The sequence below is a fragment of the Nematolebias whitei genome, chromosome 16 (genome assembly GCF_014905685.2).
Source record: "Nematolebias whitei isolate Nwh7 chromosome 16, NemWhi1, whole genome shotgun sequence".
Classification (NCBI taxonomy): domain Eukaryota; kingdom Metazoa; phylum Chordata; class Actinopteri; order Cyprinodontiformes; family Rivulidae; genus Nematolebias; species Nematolebias whitei.
The window spans coordinates 19,605,764-19,620,606 of NC_056513.1; the positions used below are offsets into that span (position 1 = coordinate 19,605,764).

The 14,843-nt window shown below is 37.0% G+C and overlaps 1 protein-coding gene across 1 annotated transcript in view; it reads left to right on the forward strand.

The window, feature by feature from the left end:
• Positions 1-14,843, forward strand: part of LOC119422394 (E3 ubiquitin-protein ligase SMURF2) — a 55,476-nt gene that overhangs the window by 26,357 nt on the left and 14,276 nt on the right. The window contains exons 4-11 of the mRNA XM_037689759.1: positions 2,502-2,635; positions 5,188-5,253; positions 5,629-5,713; positions 6,050-6,133; positions 7,538-7,749; positions 11,652-11,736; positions 12,664-12,822; positions 13,556-13,609. Of these exons, the coding sequence (XP_037545687.1) occupies positions 2,502-2,635; positions 5,188-5,253; positions 5,629-5,713; positions 6,050-6,133; positions 7,538-7,749; positions 11,652-11,736; positions 12,664-12,822; positions 13,556-13,609 (879 nt within the window). The remainder of the gene's footprint in view (positions 1-2,501; positions 2,636-5,187; positions 5,254-5,628; positions 5,714-6,049; positions 6,134-7,537; positions 7,750-11,651; positions 11,737-12,663; positions 12,823-13,555; positions 13,610-14,843) is intronic.

A 14,843-nucleotide genomic window follows, 5' to 3' on the forward strand; every position in this document is an offset into this window, starting at 1 on the left:
TACATCCATCCATACATCCATCCATACATATCCATCCATACATCCATCCATACATCCATCCATACATCCATCCATCCATACATCCATCCATACACACATACATACATGCATATTTGTGTGTGTGTAAATGCCTTTCTTATCACAGTACAGCTACAGTGTCTGGCGTTTTTTTCTTTTTCTAAATTTCACTGCATTTTGTTTTCTAAGCTGTTTTTTGATATTTTTTAATTAAAACCTATAAAAAAGTGGGCAAAAAATACATTAAAAAGCAGAAATTTTATTATTTCCAAAAATTCCAGCAAATATTTTGTTCTGACAAAAATATATATTTTAAGAAAAATTACATTCATTTTTTTTAAATGAATATTTTGACAAGAAATCTTAAAAACCTGGAAAACCTCAAATTAGGATATATGGTAGTCCTTTGAGTTTGTGACATGTTTTGTCCTTTATAAATTTTTGTTAGTCTCATCTCGGTCTTATGAACCTAGTATGTCATCTCATCACAGCTCGTCTTGAGAGAAGTGTCTTGTTACACACCAATAAATGATACATCACCTTTGTGCTATTTGAAGTAAAAATACTATCATAAAGATTGTAAACAAATGTGGTACATTGGTTTTACTTCCTGCTAACAATGGTTCTGGAAATACCTGTTTCAAGTGTCTCAACAATAAAAACTTGATTGCACAAACCACCCTTTTGTAAATCTAATGGGTATTTTTGCAAGACCAAAATAGCATTGTAACGTTTCATTCATTTCATACACGACAGCCTTACTAAGAAAACGGCTTTAAGATTCAGCTCAAACTTAAATAGATTTATTCTTCCTCATAAACAAAAGGTATGTAGCCATGTGGTAAGTACCTTACATGGAATGCTGTAAAAAGTTGCTAACCCTTCTCTTTTTCTTCTTTTTACTGCATCTACAACAGATGTACCTTTTTAGGCACAAACTTTAATTTTGAAATTCTTCTTTGAACCTCAGGTCCCCACCCTCTTTACATAATATTCTTCTCCCCTCTTAGATCCCCACCCACTCATTTTCCTCACAAACGACCCCTGGCCTCTTCCTCTGGTTCAGGAAATGGCTAACATGCCACAGAAAGCAGATGGGAGTGTGGGCTTGGCAGATTGCCGACCAACCACACCTCCTGCAACCTCAAAGTTTTTTGGATGGGGGGTGGGGGGTGGGTTGTCTTTTTCCTCATTCCATGGATACTGTTGGTCACATTGTGTATGATACAAATTCTGTAGTTTTATGCAGGTTTCTTTTTATTTCACATTAGGTTGATTACATTTAATTTATATCAACATCCTGTACAGATTATTTTGTAAACAGTCTGACAAATCTTTACAACAGTGTTGAAAATTAATAAAATTGTTTTTTTTTGTTGGTTTAAATACTGTTGCTTCATTAAGTGTTCCCTCTAGTTTTCAAGTCTTTTCACATTAAACTCTTAGGATGTGAAAATTAAGTTCTGTGCATATTCAATAATTCATTTGAAAAGCAGTAAAGCTGTTCTCATCCAGCCATAACAAGATGACCATGATGAACAAGATGCAGAAAACTGTTTGAAAAGCTCAAGTATTTGAAACATAAACTAAAAAGATAAGTTCATACTGATCCTTGTACATTTATATTAGGACTTAAAAGTAAAAATAGATTGTTTGCTTTCTGTTAATGGGGATTATTAAAAATTACAAGTTTTTATATCACATAGATGAAACATGCATAAAGTGCATTTCTAAATAAGTTGCATTAGTAATTGCAGAAATCAGCAATGTGTCCTTATCCAGGCAGTTTCAAGAAATTACATAACGGGATGCACCAAACTGTAAAACTTAAAATAACTGTTATTAAGTTTTACTACTTGAAATTGCAACCTTCTATTATTTGTTTTATATACAGTACCCAAGTGTTTTGGTGTGTTCAGGTAGGAAAACCCCACTCTTTGCAACCTACACATGGTGTAATATAAAGTTTGCAAGAAAGCAGGATTCTAGACTGTAATTACATCCAAGTCAGCAAGAGTGCAAATGTGCATTTGAATGTTATGCACACTGTGTTTACTGCAAGAACTTTCTAGGTCCCAGACAGCGGTAGAACACATCACACGGACTTCCTCTGTTCTTTAACCGCGACTAGACAGTCCTCGACTGCAGCAGTTCTGTATACACACGTGTGCACGCATGCAAAGGTTAAAATCGATAGCATTTGCTTAAATAGATGAATAGAAGTTGTTTTTTTTCAGTGTATTAAAAGGTTAAAGTGCTTTTTTTTTTTTTTTTTTTTTTTTTAAGAGTCGTCTATTAATTTCTGAACATGTCTTATCAGTTGAACTTTAACTGTTCTTGAGGTTTACATTGTGAACAAGCACATGGGATGTTGGGATTGTTGCCTCCTTTGTTGTCAAATTTGTAACAAAACCTACTTTGTTTGCATTCTTCTTTCATTTATTATTTTTTTTAAAACTTTTTTCCCCTTCTTCTCCTATCAGTTACATTGGAAAAACAGACTCTATTACTATCAGCGTATGGAACCACAAGAAGATCCACAAAAAGCAGGGTGCAGGTTTCCTGGGCTGTGTCCGCCTCTTGTCCAACGCCATCAACAGACTTAAAGACACAGGCTGTAAGTACTCGTTTATGTTACTGTCTGCAGGTGTGTCACTGAGCATTTGTTAAAATTGGGTCACTGGTGTCTGGTCTCTTTGTTTTCTTTCTATAAGTCTTGAATGAAAGATACAAGTCAGACTTGTTTGCAGAGAGTAACTAGGTGGCTCTCTGGAGTCAGAGTGGATAAGTAATTTAATAGCCACCTGGTGGTTACGTGAATCACAACTGCACATCGGTTTACCACAAATAAGATGACAGACCCTTACGTTCTTGTTTTTATCCTTGTATTATATGCTTCTAACAAAGAATGAATGATTTAGCAATCGAAGGGTAGTGGTAGCTTGGTGATTGGTGCCACGGTCTTGTGATCCTGAGGCTGTGGGTTCAAGTCCTGGTTGCGTCAGGAAGATAATTTGGATAATAGGGGTTAGGTTTAGGATTAAGGTGTGAATTGCAGATTGGTTAGGGTTAGGCATGTACTAGTAGTGGTTAGGTTTAGGATAAGGGTCAGGGTTAGGCTATAGAAAATGAATGGAAGTCAATGCAAAGTCGCCAAAAAGTACATTTACAAGAATGTGTGTTTTTGTGTGTGTGTCCACAGTCACATAAAAGCATGTTCATTAAAAGCTTTACTGGAATTCATAAAAAAAAAAAAAATAAAAAAATAATATATTAAACTATATATATATATTTATATATATATAATATAATTTTTTTTTTTTTCATCTGATGCAAACTCAGAAATTTGTTAATTTTTTTCTAATACACTCATAATCTAAAGCAGTTTAGCTAAAACTTGACTTCAGGATTGACATACTATTGAAACTAATACTTTTATATATTCAAGCAGACATACACCTTGAGAAAAGTATAAAAAAGCTAAATGATGCAACCCTAAACATCACATTGTTCATGCGGGTCTACATGTGGGCATACTTTCAGTTTACCTACCGTAGTTTCGTCTGTCACCACAAAGTTTGTAAGGCTCCCAGGAATCGGTGTGGTGAGTGCTTGTGGTAAAAAGTCTGTACATTTTTGTTCTCCGAAAGTTGATTGCTACTCCTTCCATGTAAAGCTCAGACCACCCCTGTTTATTCTAAACCCACGTCCGGAACAGACGCATGTTCACATACAAACACGCCCACACATACAAACTATATGATCGTTATGACTCTTCGTATATTGCCATTAATGTGTGTCATGTATATAACATTTTACAGACAAAACAAAAACTCAACACACTCATTCACCACTCTGGGTTCAGTTTTATGTTTTGAAGAACAGGAAGTTAGTTGCTGCATCTTTATTTTTCCTTGTTACTCATGTCATCCATTTCCTCTCATAGCACTCATTCAGCCTCTTACATCTAATAGAGGTTCTTACCCTGCAAAAGTATTTATTCTTTTCAGTTTAAATTACTCGTCCTAGTCTAAATGACTTGTTACACACAAGTCATAGATTCGTGGAACATTTTGCAGCCTTTTTAATACTAGATACCCCAGCTCACCTTATGTTAATTTTATCTTTCTCCAACAAAGTTATATATACTTTATAATATTAGGTGTGTGCTCATGATAATATGGCTGATGGGTGTAAAAAAAAAAAACACATCTAGCTGTGCTAACAAGTATGGTGTAAAAAGTGTATTTGGTTGGTCTATGTTAGTGCAAAAGATGGCTTCATGTGTCTGTGAACACAAATCTATCTGAGAACATGGAGAGAAGAGGCTTTTCACTCAAGCAGGGTACATCCCTCTTTGACATGTAGATTCAGTTTTTCTTTCTTGTACTAAGACAAAACACAGTGTAATAAGAGTGTTGACTGTTTCACTTAGTGTTTATTTTCTCCTGTGCATGGAAAAAAAAATCAAGTTCAGCTGTTGTACATTATCTTTGGCATTATTTGAACTGTTTAAAATAATACCAAAGTTCATGCTCAATAATTTGGATATAAAATCCAACAATATTCATTCGGGTCATCTGGACAGGTTTTTTTTTTTTTTTTTTACTGAGACATTTCATCCTTCATCCAAAGGACTTCTTCGATCTGAGGAGCCACCAACAAACAAAATTGATTCCCACAAACAGCATACTTCATAGTGGAGGAAAAAAAACAAAAACAAAACTGTTTGCTGGTTCTAAGATGGCACCACAGTTTTTCCAGTATGGAGTATGCTGTTTTGGGATTCTGTTTTGTTTGTTTGTGGCTCCTCAGATCAAAGAATTTCTTTGGTTGAAGGATGAAACGTCTCGGCAATAAAAAAAGTAAATAAAAGAAACCATCCAGATGACCTGACTGAACATTGTTTAAAATAACATACAAATAGAAAAAAGGTTGATTATTACTAAACTTTGAATACAACAAAATAATTTTACTGTTTGCTAATTAATAATCAGAACATGAGATGAAAGAGGCTCTAACTTTGTTTTTGTCCTGTAGAGAAGTTCCTGATGTACACAAAGAGCCACATCTCTCCTCATGTAGTCTGTTGTGTTTTCTTTTTAGATGGATGCATTTGGCCTGAAAATATGTAACAGATGAACGAATTAATAGTTTTGTTTATTGCAGATCAGAGATTGGATCTGAATAAGCTGGGCCCCAATGACAATGATACTGTGAGAGGACAGATAGTTGGTAAGAACCACCCATTTTCACTTGCATGTTTTCTTTTAGATTTAGAGACAAAACTTAAAGTCATAGTTATGTTGCAAGTTGTATCAAGTTGTATAATTTTGCATTAGTCTGTATCTTACAAGGTAAAAGTAGTGATTGCATTTTATTTATGACTCGAGAGTTGGACTGTCTGGCCAAGTTTCCCTGTGCTTGTTGTAGTCAGAATATTGAATCAACCATTCTGGGGGATTAAATAAAAAAATATAAACAATGGGATTTTTTTAAACAGCAAAGTTACATTACAGTGCTATCTGGAATTGAGACATAGACTCATTACTGTTTGAACCAGATGTTCTGTAAATGTCACTGATCTACACCTTGTTTTTGTAATCGTAGTGAGTCTGCAGTCCAGAGATCGCATCGGGACCGGGGGTCCAGTGGTAGACTGCAGTCGTCTGTTTGACAATGATTTGCCTGATGGGTCAGTATCAGGTTTTCATTCAAAACTACTCATCCTAGAAGTAACCATTTTCTACAAGTCTTAATTTTTTCAGATTTTGTGAATATACTCGGTAATATGTTTTATAGGTATGACATGGGTTAGTTTCTACTGCCTTTGAATGTTTGAACTCAAGTGCAGTTTTAGAAACTATTATTGATTATTTGTGGCAATAAATGTGAACTAAGTTTCTGTTATTCATTAAATTGATTACAGTATTTTATAAATATTTCACTATGATATAAGCAAGCTCTTTTATGTTTTAAGTAAGCTTGATGTTGATTTTTAAAAGTCTGTTTTAATATTTTCATGAAACAGCTGGGAGGAGAGGAGGACAGCCTCTGGAAGGATACAATATCTGAACCACATCACACGCACCACACAGTGGGAGAGACCTACCAGGTACCAGCTGAGAATACCGTATCCTAAACGTAGTTTACCTTATGCTGTGTAAAAATTACCTTTAAAATAATCCAAATAAAAAAAAAATATTGTGCTGTGTATCATAAATTTAAATAACACATTGTGTTCTGCATCCTAATGTACTTCAGTAATGCTAGTAGTGATACTTTCCCTTCACTTCCCTGTTTTAGAGAGGGCAAAAAACGAACACTTCCACTTACAGCACAACAATAATAGTCTGGTGGTAATGAGTGCTGTTAGTTTCCTCAGTTCCCCGCCTCAACATGTTCTTGTGCACACAGACAGACCAACAAGCATGCAGCTAAATAAACTAGCCAGTCAGTCGGGCACCCAGGTTTCACTACCCCCCCCCCCCCCCCCCCCCCCCCCCCCCCACTTGCTGCTGAAAAAAACTGTCGCCTTCCTACTTGGCTCCTATCAGTGGAGTCATTAGGGAAGTAAGCAAACAAACTTCTCCTACTCACCCGGTCTACTGCACGTCTTTAGTCGCCCCTGGGCAGAATAGCAAATGGAGGGTATGTAAATAAATAGGAAATGTTAAGAAGTAGTTCTGCACTGAGGTGTAAATTAATAAAATGTAAATATTAAAATTAAGATGGAAGATGAGGCAAGCAAAAGGGTGTTATGTGACATGTGATTGACACTCTCTATGTTAAGCTTCAACTAGTTTGGACTGATTTAGAAACTGGGTAGAATGAATGAGAATAGGGAGAGGTCTAAATAAATTGAAGGCAACGTTAGGAAAAAATAAGCACCATGAAGGAAATGGGTGGGAGAAAAGTGTGTGTAGAGGGCTTATTGGCCCTGAGGCTTTAGATAGCTAAGGCGTCAGTAACTCTGGCCAGACAGTGGTTAGACCCACACGCACATACACCCACACATACACACGCATATATACAATATCTGTCAGTAAGTCGGCTTGTCTGCGTTTGAGTCTGCTTATCACATATCTCTGTCAGTTCTGTTCTTGAGTAACACGCATGCTAGCACAGGCTGTTGTCATGAGGGCTCTTTGTTCTTTTATTTTAATGCAGCCTCTAATCTTCTGTATCACTCAATTCATAACTGTTATCCAAAAACACATTAATCTTCTTGTAGGCTTATGACACGGCTTCTGCAGTATTTGCATAATTCTTGTATGCATAGCTTAACATTTAAAAAAATGACGTCTTGTTCCAGGCATAATTTAACCCAATATGGAATTAAACTCATTTTGTACTTTTACAGTGCTTTTACGTAAACGTATATTTGATACACACACATTCACTAAAACATTAGAATTGTTCATACAAATAATGCAAGTGCAAATTAAAATCTGTTACTTATTAAATGTCAATACAGAAGACCGCAGGTTTCAAACATTTGACTTTTGCTCTCTTTCAGGCCAGCATCGGAGTACTCTAGCCCATCAGGGCGTCCGCTGAGCTGTGTGGTAGATGAGAACACGCCAGTGATGACTCCCGTTAACGGGGCAGTGGCCTGCGGACCTCCAGGCGAACAACGGGTCCAAGAGCGCCGGGTTCGATCGCAGCGACATCGGAATTACATGAGTCGAACACACTTGCATACTCCGCCTGACCTGCCAGAGGGTTATGGTGAGGGAATGCTTTGAAGCAAACACCCAAAACTTTCTTTTGGGCTATAACCTGTTACTGGTTCAGGACTTCAAAAAGTCAATTCTGTTCATTATTATAGTGCCAGTTCACAACAAATGTCTCACGACTTTGTACAAAACAATTCACAGACGATATAAAATGCCCATTAGTAAAGTTTAGTTGTCTAAGAAATCCAGCAGATTGTGTCAAATCTTTGATTTGTTGCAACTTCCCGTTCTGAGCAAGCACACGGGCGATGGTGAAAAGGAAAAATCCCCTTTTAACAGGAAGAAACATCCAGCAGAACCAGGCTCAGGATAGGCAGCCATCTGTCTTGACTCGCTGGGGTTAGCTATGACAGGAAAATAATACCGTATTTTTTGGACTATAAGGCGCATTAAGCAAAACAAAACAGTCAGATAAATCAAACTTTATTCAACTCATTCACAATAGCCACATAAAATTGGTTCAAGGTCAGTAAGCACAACCAGAATTCATACATATGGCTCAGTTGATTTTTGAGAAAATTAAAAGGATTTTAAGTGCGCCGTATAGTCTGAAAAATATGGTACACACAAACACAAAATGACTGGTCCAGGTACACTTTCTGTGGGGAGAAAGTCAAAGAAAAACACATTAATGTTAGAAATAATTGAAAATGCAAACGTGAACAATAGAGCAGGTAACGAGAGCAGCAGAGTGGGAAAATATGGTCGTTTTGTTTTCCAGCAGTCTAAGCCAATAGCAGCATAACTAAGGGATAGCTTAGGAAACCCAAGCCAATCCTGACTAATGGATTCATCAAAAAGAAAAGGCTTAAGCCTGTTCTTAAAATTAGGCAGAATGTCGGCTTCACAGACAGAAACAGGAAGGTGTTGTCACAAGAGAGGAGCCTGATGACTTATAGCTCTGCCTCCCATTCTGCTTTTAGAAACTCTTAAGAACCACAAGTAAACCTGCAATCAGGGAGCAAAGTGCTCTGTTTGGAAAGTATGAAACAATAGGATCTTTGATAGAAGCTGGAGCTAGGTTGTTGAGAGCTTTGTAGGTTAAAAGTAGGATTTTAACTTCTGTTCTGATTGACAGGGAGCTAATACAGAGAATATAAAACTGGAGCCATATGATCTCTCCTAACTCTCACATATCATACATTTCTAATTGTTATCCTTTGTAAATGAAAAATGGGATGAATAAACTTTGTGCACTACATTACATTTTTGTAGACCTTTGTGATGACGCCTTATGAAACAATAAAAAGGACAAGTTTTTGTTCCAACCTCAAACTATTCAGTTTCATAGCGCAAAGACTGGTGCCTTTCTTCACAGGCTGCATTTTATGTAGCTTTCAGAGAGTGATATCTGCTAAGATAGATGCACTAACATCTCATTCAAAGGCTTGTAGTGTGTGCAGTTTGCTCTTGAATCCTCAAAGATTTTCTCATAAAAGTAAATTTAAAAAAGCTGCACCATGATTAAAAAAAAAAAGTCCTGTACTGTGATTGGTCATTTTTAGTGACCTGATGAGTGACCATTTATCATTTCACACCATCATCGATGGCATTTTAAACTGAAGAAATCCCTTCATTGAACACAAAGTTGGTTTACAGAATGAGTCTTTATCGTTTTTAAATAGCCTTAGCAGAAAATTACAAACTATGAAAGGCAAATAGGGATGTCTTCAAAGTTATTAGACATTGGACACATACAGAGGACATAAATTATAAAACACCTTATACAAAAACACTGAAACATATTTGAGTTCATGAAGGTTTTTTGATGTTTGGAAATGTTTGTCTTTGCAAAAACTAATATTTTTGGCTGCAAATTGGGTTTGTTTCATTTATAGTTCAGAGTTTAATTCCAGGAAAATACTTAGAATTAATAACAACTTTTCTTTAACTGTAATTAATATTTTGACTTCACTCTCACAAAACAAACTCACTGGAAAAATAGTGGTCAAAGTTATACAAGTATATTTATCTAGCAACACTGGAACTGTTTCTTTTTCCTTCAGGAAGAAAGTGCTTTTAAGAGCAAGCTGTGGTGCAACCCACAATACCCACAGAGTCTTTTATAATAAAAAAAATATATAAGTTTTATTTTAAGTGTGGTTCTGTATGCCAGTGATTCAAAATGACACTATTGGACCTGTGCCCCCTTTGAAAAGTCCTGCTGCATCCACTCAGACTGGCCGAGGCTGGGCAAAGTGAGTCATTGATGCCCAGCAGCTTAAGAGTTGTCTTCCTCAGTTGAACCCTCTGAACTACTTACTGGGCGTGGTGGGCAAAGAGAGGCAATGTGTGGGGAGGGAAAAAGAAAACGAGAGGTGGACAGGAAATAAGAGGTGCCAGTAGGAAGTTGGGCTAGGGGGTGTTGTGATTGATTAGCTTATGATTATACACCCATTTTAACAACACATAACACGCCCATGTAAAACTAGATTGTGCCAGAATTTTCCTCGCTGTATTCAATCAACAATGAACTCCGTAAAACAAAAAAAACATGAGACCAACAGAATCTGTGCCCTGCACTCCTGATTATTTTTATGTCTTCTATTTGATAGGTTTTTTTTCCTATGTTTAACACACAAAAATATATATTTTTAATGTCACAAAGAAACTAGGGTGCATCTGTTAAATGGCTGCAAAAAGTGCTATAAAGACCAGCGTTCTTAATCCTCTTATAATAAGCCCTCTGAAAATTTACATTATTAAATGATTCAAGTTGTCTGACACTCGACTAAAGAAACTCGTAAGTCTACTGTTTCTCAGCAATTTGCCTTTCACATAAATTGTAAACAAAGTTTTATTTCCCCAAAGTATACAAACCCACTTTGCTCATGTCCGTCAATGCCTAACCAAAATGCAGCACTAGGCCTGTCGCAAGAAACAATAAATCAATTAATCGCAAGATAAATAAAAATTATCAACCTCATTTTCATTTATCGGCTTTGTTTCTTCGTGTCTCTCTCTTTCTACTGAAGACACTGGATGACAAAAGTCTCAACTCCGGTGCTCTTCACTGACCCCTCCCTGTCTCTTTTCTCTTTAAAATCCATTTTAGCCGCCCAAAATCACATTTTTGGATCGTTAAAAGCAGCTAAGCTAAGAAGCTAAGCTACGGGCTAAGCTAACAGGCCGACCTCAGGGAAAAAAAAACCTCCGTCTTGTCGAAGCTCCAAAATTCACGGTTGAAACCTGTGCCTTCGTCTAAAAAGTTACTGATTTTTTTTTTTAAAGCATTGTGTGAAAAATGCTATGCTAAAGAGCTCAAACCACACCGAACGTCCGCCATTTTGAGAACAGAAAAACAGGAACGAGAGACAGCCCATGTCACATCAAGGGGCCTCCCTCCCATTTTTCTTAAAAATACGCTTCTCGCTCCCTCACTATCCATCCTTCAGTTAAAAAAGTCTTGTACTCTATCCGGTGGTCGGAAAAAGGTACTACACGCAAAACAAATTAAACATTTCTTCTTAATCAATCAATCAACCTTTATTTATACAGGTAAATCCCATTGAGCCTCGAGGACTCATTTACAAGAGAGACCTGATTTCAACAAAGAAAGATGACAACAATGGACAACAGCAACAACAATAAGCAGTTATAAAAACTCATACTACAGTTTCTTTTTTTTTAACAATTTTTAACAATTTGACAATAATGACTAATTATTGTAAATTTGACAATAATTACTAATTATTGTCAAATTTGACAATAATTACTAATTATTGTCTAACATCATTCATTTTCAAACATTGTTTAGCGCAATGATTTCTGAGACAATTAATCGCCCAGCAAAATTTATCGTGACAGGCCTACACAGCATTCTTAACAGCAGTGTGAAGTTTGCTTCTTTGTCTTTTTGTGTCAAATTTATAATCCAGTTATTTTATTTTTTAGAGCAAAGGACAACCCAGCAGGGCCAAGTGTATTTCCTTCATACTCAGACTGGAGTCAGTACTTGGCATGACCCCCGGGTACCCAGGTACCTTTTATTAATCTTTGTATTTTCATCAGTGTTATAATTTGTATATTCTTAGAAAACTGTTTTGAAGATCCTTGTCTTTTAACACTTTTGTTATTCAACTGTTTCACCATAATTGTATTGGGCTCTGGAATAACAGTGAATTAAAGCCAGCACCGTGCTTGTCTTTTAAAGCCTAATGTACGACATGGTATTGGCAAGAAAAAGTGAGACCGGAATGGATTTGACTGAATCACATCAGGCTCTTGCTTCATTGCTAAATGTTATGGTCAGCTAATCTAATGGCTCCTTGTTCTCAGTTGAAATATTTTGGATAGATGTTGAACTGAAAACAAGCCAGAGTTATTTCATGTCTTGACATTTTGTCGTCTCTCAATCGTTTGATACCAACTTTCCAAAACAAAACATGCAATCACTACTACATTGCAATATTTGGCCATTTCTGAGCTCCTGCTTTGCGATGAATCAAGTAAGTATAACGTCCAGCTCACAGCAACATCTGGGTTCAGTCATTTTGGGCAGAGCTGCTAAACTGACTCAGTATTTGTGAAGAGTGGGAAACAAAGCCTGTTTTTCATTCCCGAGTGAAGTATCTCCACTTCACACATAAAAACAAAGTTGTGGCGTCGTCCCTGATCAGAACTTTGGCATCTGCTGATAGGAGTGTACAGCAGAGAAGAAAGAACATTAATTTAGACCAAAAAAAACTTGCTGGTAATAAAAAATGGTTTGTATTGTTGTAGATCAGCATTGTGCTATAAACTAGAAAAAAACAAAAAGTTCCACTTCATCACCATCTTTGTTATACTTTACATTATTTAGTCACTGTCACAAACCTTTTGTCACTTTACCACCCTGTAAGTAAAATATTTTAGCCCTCAGATATGTATGTATGAGGAAAATGTCTTCTCCCCCCCCTCCACTCAGGGACCTAAGTAACGTAAACTGTGAGGAGCTGGGTCCACTGCCACCAGGCTGGGAGATCAGGAACACCGCCACTGGTCGCGTTTACTTTGTCGACCACAACAACCGAACAACACAGTTCACAGACCCTCGACTGTCTGCTAACCTACATCTAGTACTCAAGTGAGTGACTGAATTTAGTTTCAAGCTCTGTTGACAGAATATTTACAGGCTAAACACGACAGTTTAGATCAGTGGTTTCCAACCCTGGTCCTCGAGGGACACTATCCTCCATGTTTTAGTTTGTTTTTCTGCTCCAACACACCTGATTCAGTGATTTCATTACTTCCTCAAGTTCTGCAGAAGCCTCTTAATCACTCATTCATTCAGATCAAGTGTGTCAAAGCAGAGGAACGACTAAAACACGCAGGATGGTGTTCCTCAAGGACCACAGTTCGGAACCATTAGTTTAGAAACATGTTAGCATAGTGACTTGTTCAGATGCCTTTGATGCACAAGAGAGTCCATAATATACCTGAAAGAATTGTGTGTGTGTGGTCTGACCACTTATGTATGTCTTGTTTTAATTTCTCTGTATTTTTTCCCATTACCTTTTGTTTCTGCTAATGGTCTGTGCCCATCCTTGTTTTTACATATTTTTGTGTGATTTTTCTTAACCGTGGTTTGTCTCCTAAATAATTTTTTCTGCTACTATTTTAATTTGTTAAAACTTTTTACTCCATCTGTGTCTTTGTCATGTCTTTCTCTGTATGGGTTTTCTCTTTGTTTCTTGTATCGTTACGGTTTTCAATGATCCAATCCTTTTCTCTTACCATCTATTTTTTTTTTTCCTTATCTGCCCTCTCTTTTGTCACTGTCTTTTCTTCCCATCTCTTCTCCTGTTTCCCTCCTGCAGTCCAAGTCCAAATGGTTCCCGTGTGGCCATGGACATCCAAAACACTAACCTCAGGTAACCTACATAAACTCTCACACACACATTTATACAGGGAAAACAATGTGAGTTCACACAAGTGCAAACAGATATAAAAATTATCCCTGTGCATGCTTTGACGTGGTCTGTAACATATGAATATACTCAGCATACACAGTTTGATGGATGTTTTCATACTTACCATCTTGTGCTGATGTGAGTGTGCGTGTGTCGGTTTACATTTTCTGTCAGCAACCTGCCTTCACCGAAGATCAGCTCAGAGGAAGCTGACCCTGTTTGAGCTGGACTTGTAAAGCTGACCCCAGTCAGAAAAATGCAAAACACGTGTTGGCACAGCAGCTGTTTGCCTCCCATCAGTTCCTATATTCTCTTCGAAGTGACAGTCGGTACAGAGACAAGTCTAACTACAAAAATGTTCCAGGGTTTTCATGTAAACAAGAACAGTAAGTTACATGACCACAATAAACAGCATTTAAGGAAGTGTTTCTTGGTTCTCTAGGTGGTCTGTGTGTCTCTTGGCATCTAGTTTGTGAGAGAGAAGTTGCTTGAACAAGAGGAGCTCAGAAAAGTGCACATTTATTTATTTATTTTCCGTTTTTGCTCTTCTGGTGCAGGATCTTTGTCGAAACTTTTTGCAATGACTGTGTCTGGCAGGATAAACATGTTTGGGAAATCATCATCTGGCCATTTGGTCAAATCCTAACCATATGTGTCTGAACAGGCTCTGGTTGTGAGTTGAAGCTCAGCTTTTATTATTTCGTCAGCTTCATTAACTGCTTGTCTAACTCTGATGGAGTCCAGATGATGTTGTGGAAAAGGTCAAGATTAATAAGATGTTTTTTTTTTTATGCAACTTTTTCTGAGCACGCATGTTTATACTAATGAGATTAAAATATAATTAAAACTAAAGCGTGCCAACTTCACCCTCCCTCAAAACTTGCAACATCTGTGTCATTGTGCTGTGATAAAACTGCACATTTTAGAGTGGCCTTTTGTTGTGGTCAGCCTAAAGCACACCTGTGCAATAATCATTCTGTGTAATCAGCATCTTCATGCACCACATCTGTGAGGTGGATGGATTATATGAGCAAAGAAGTGCTCACTAACAGATTTACACACATTTGTGAACAATATTTGAGAGAAAAAGGCCTGTTGTGTACCTGTACATAGAAAAGTATTAGATCTTTGAACTCTGCTCATATATAGGAACAAAAACAAGTGTTGCGTTTATATTTTTGTTTAGTGTATATAT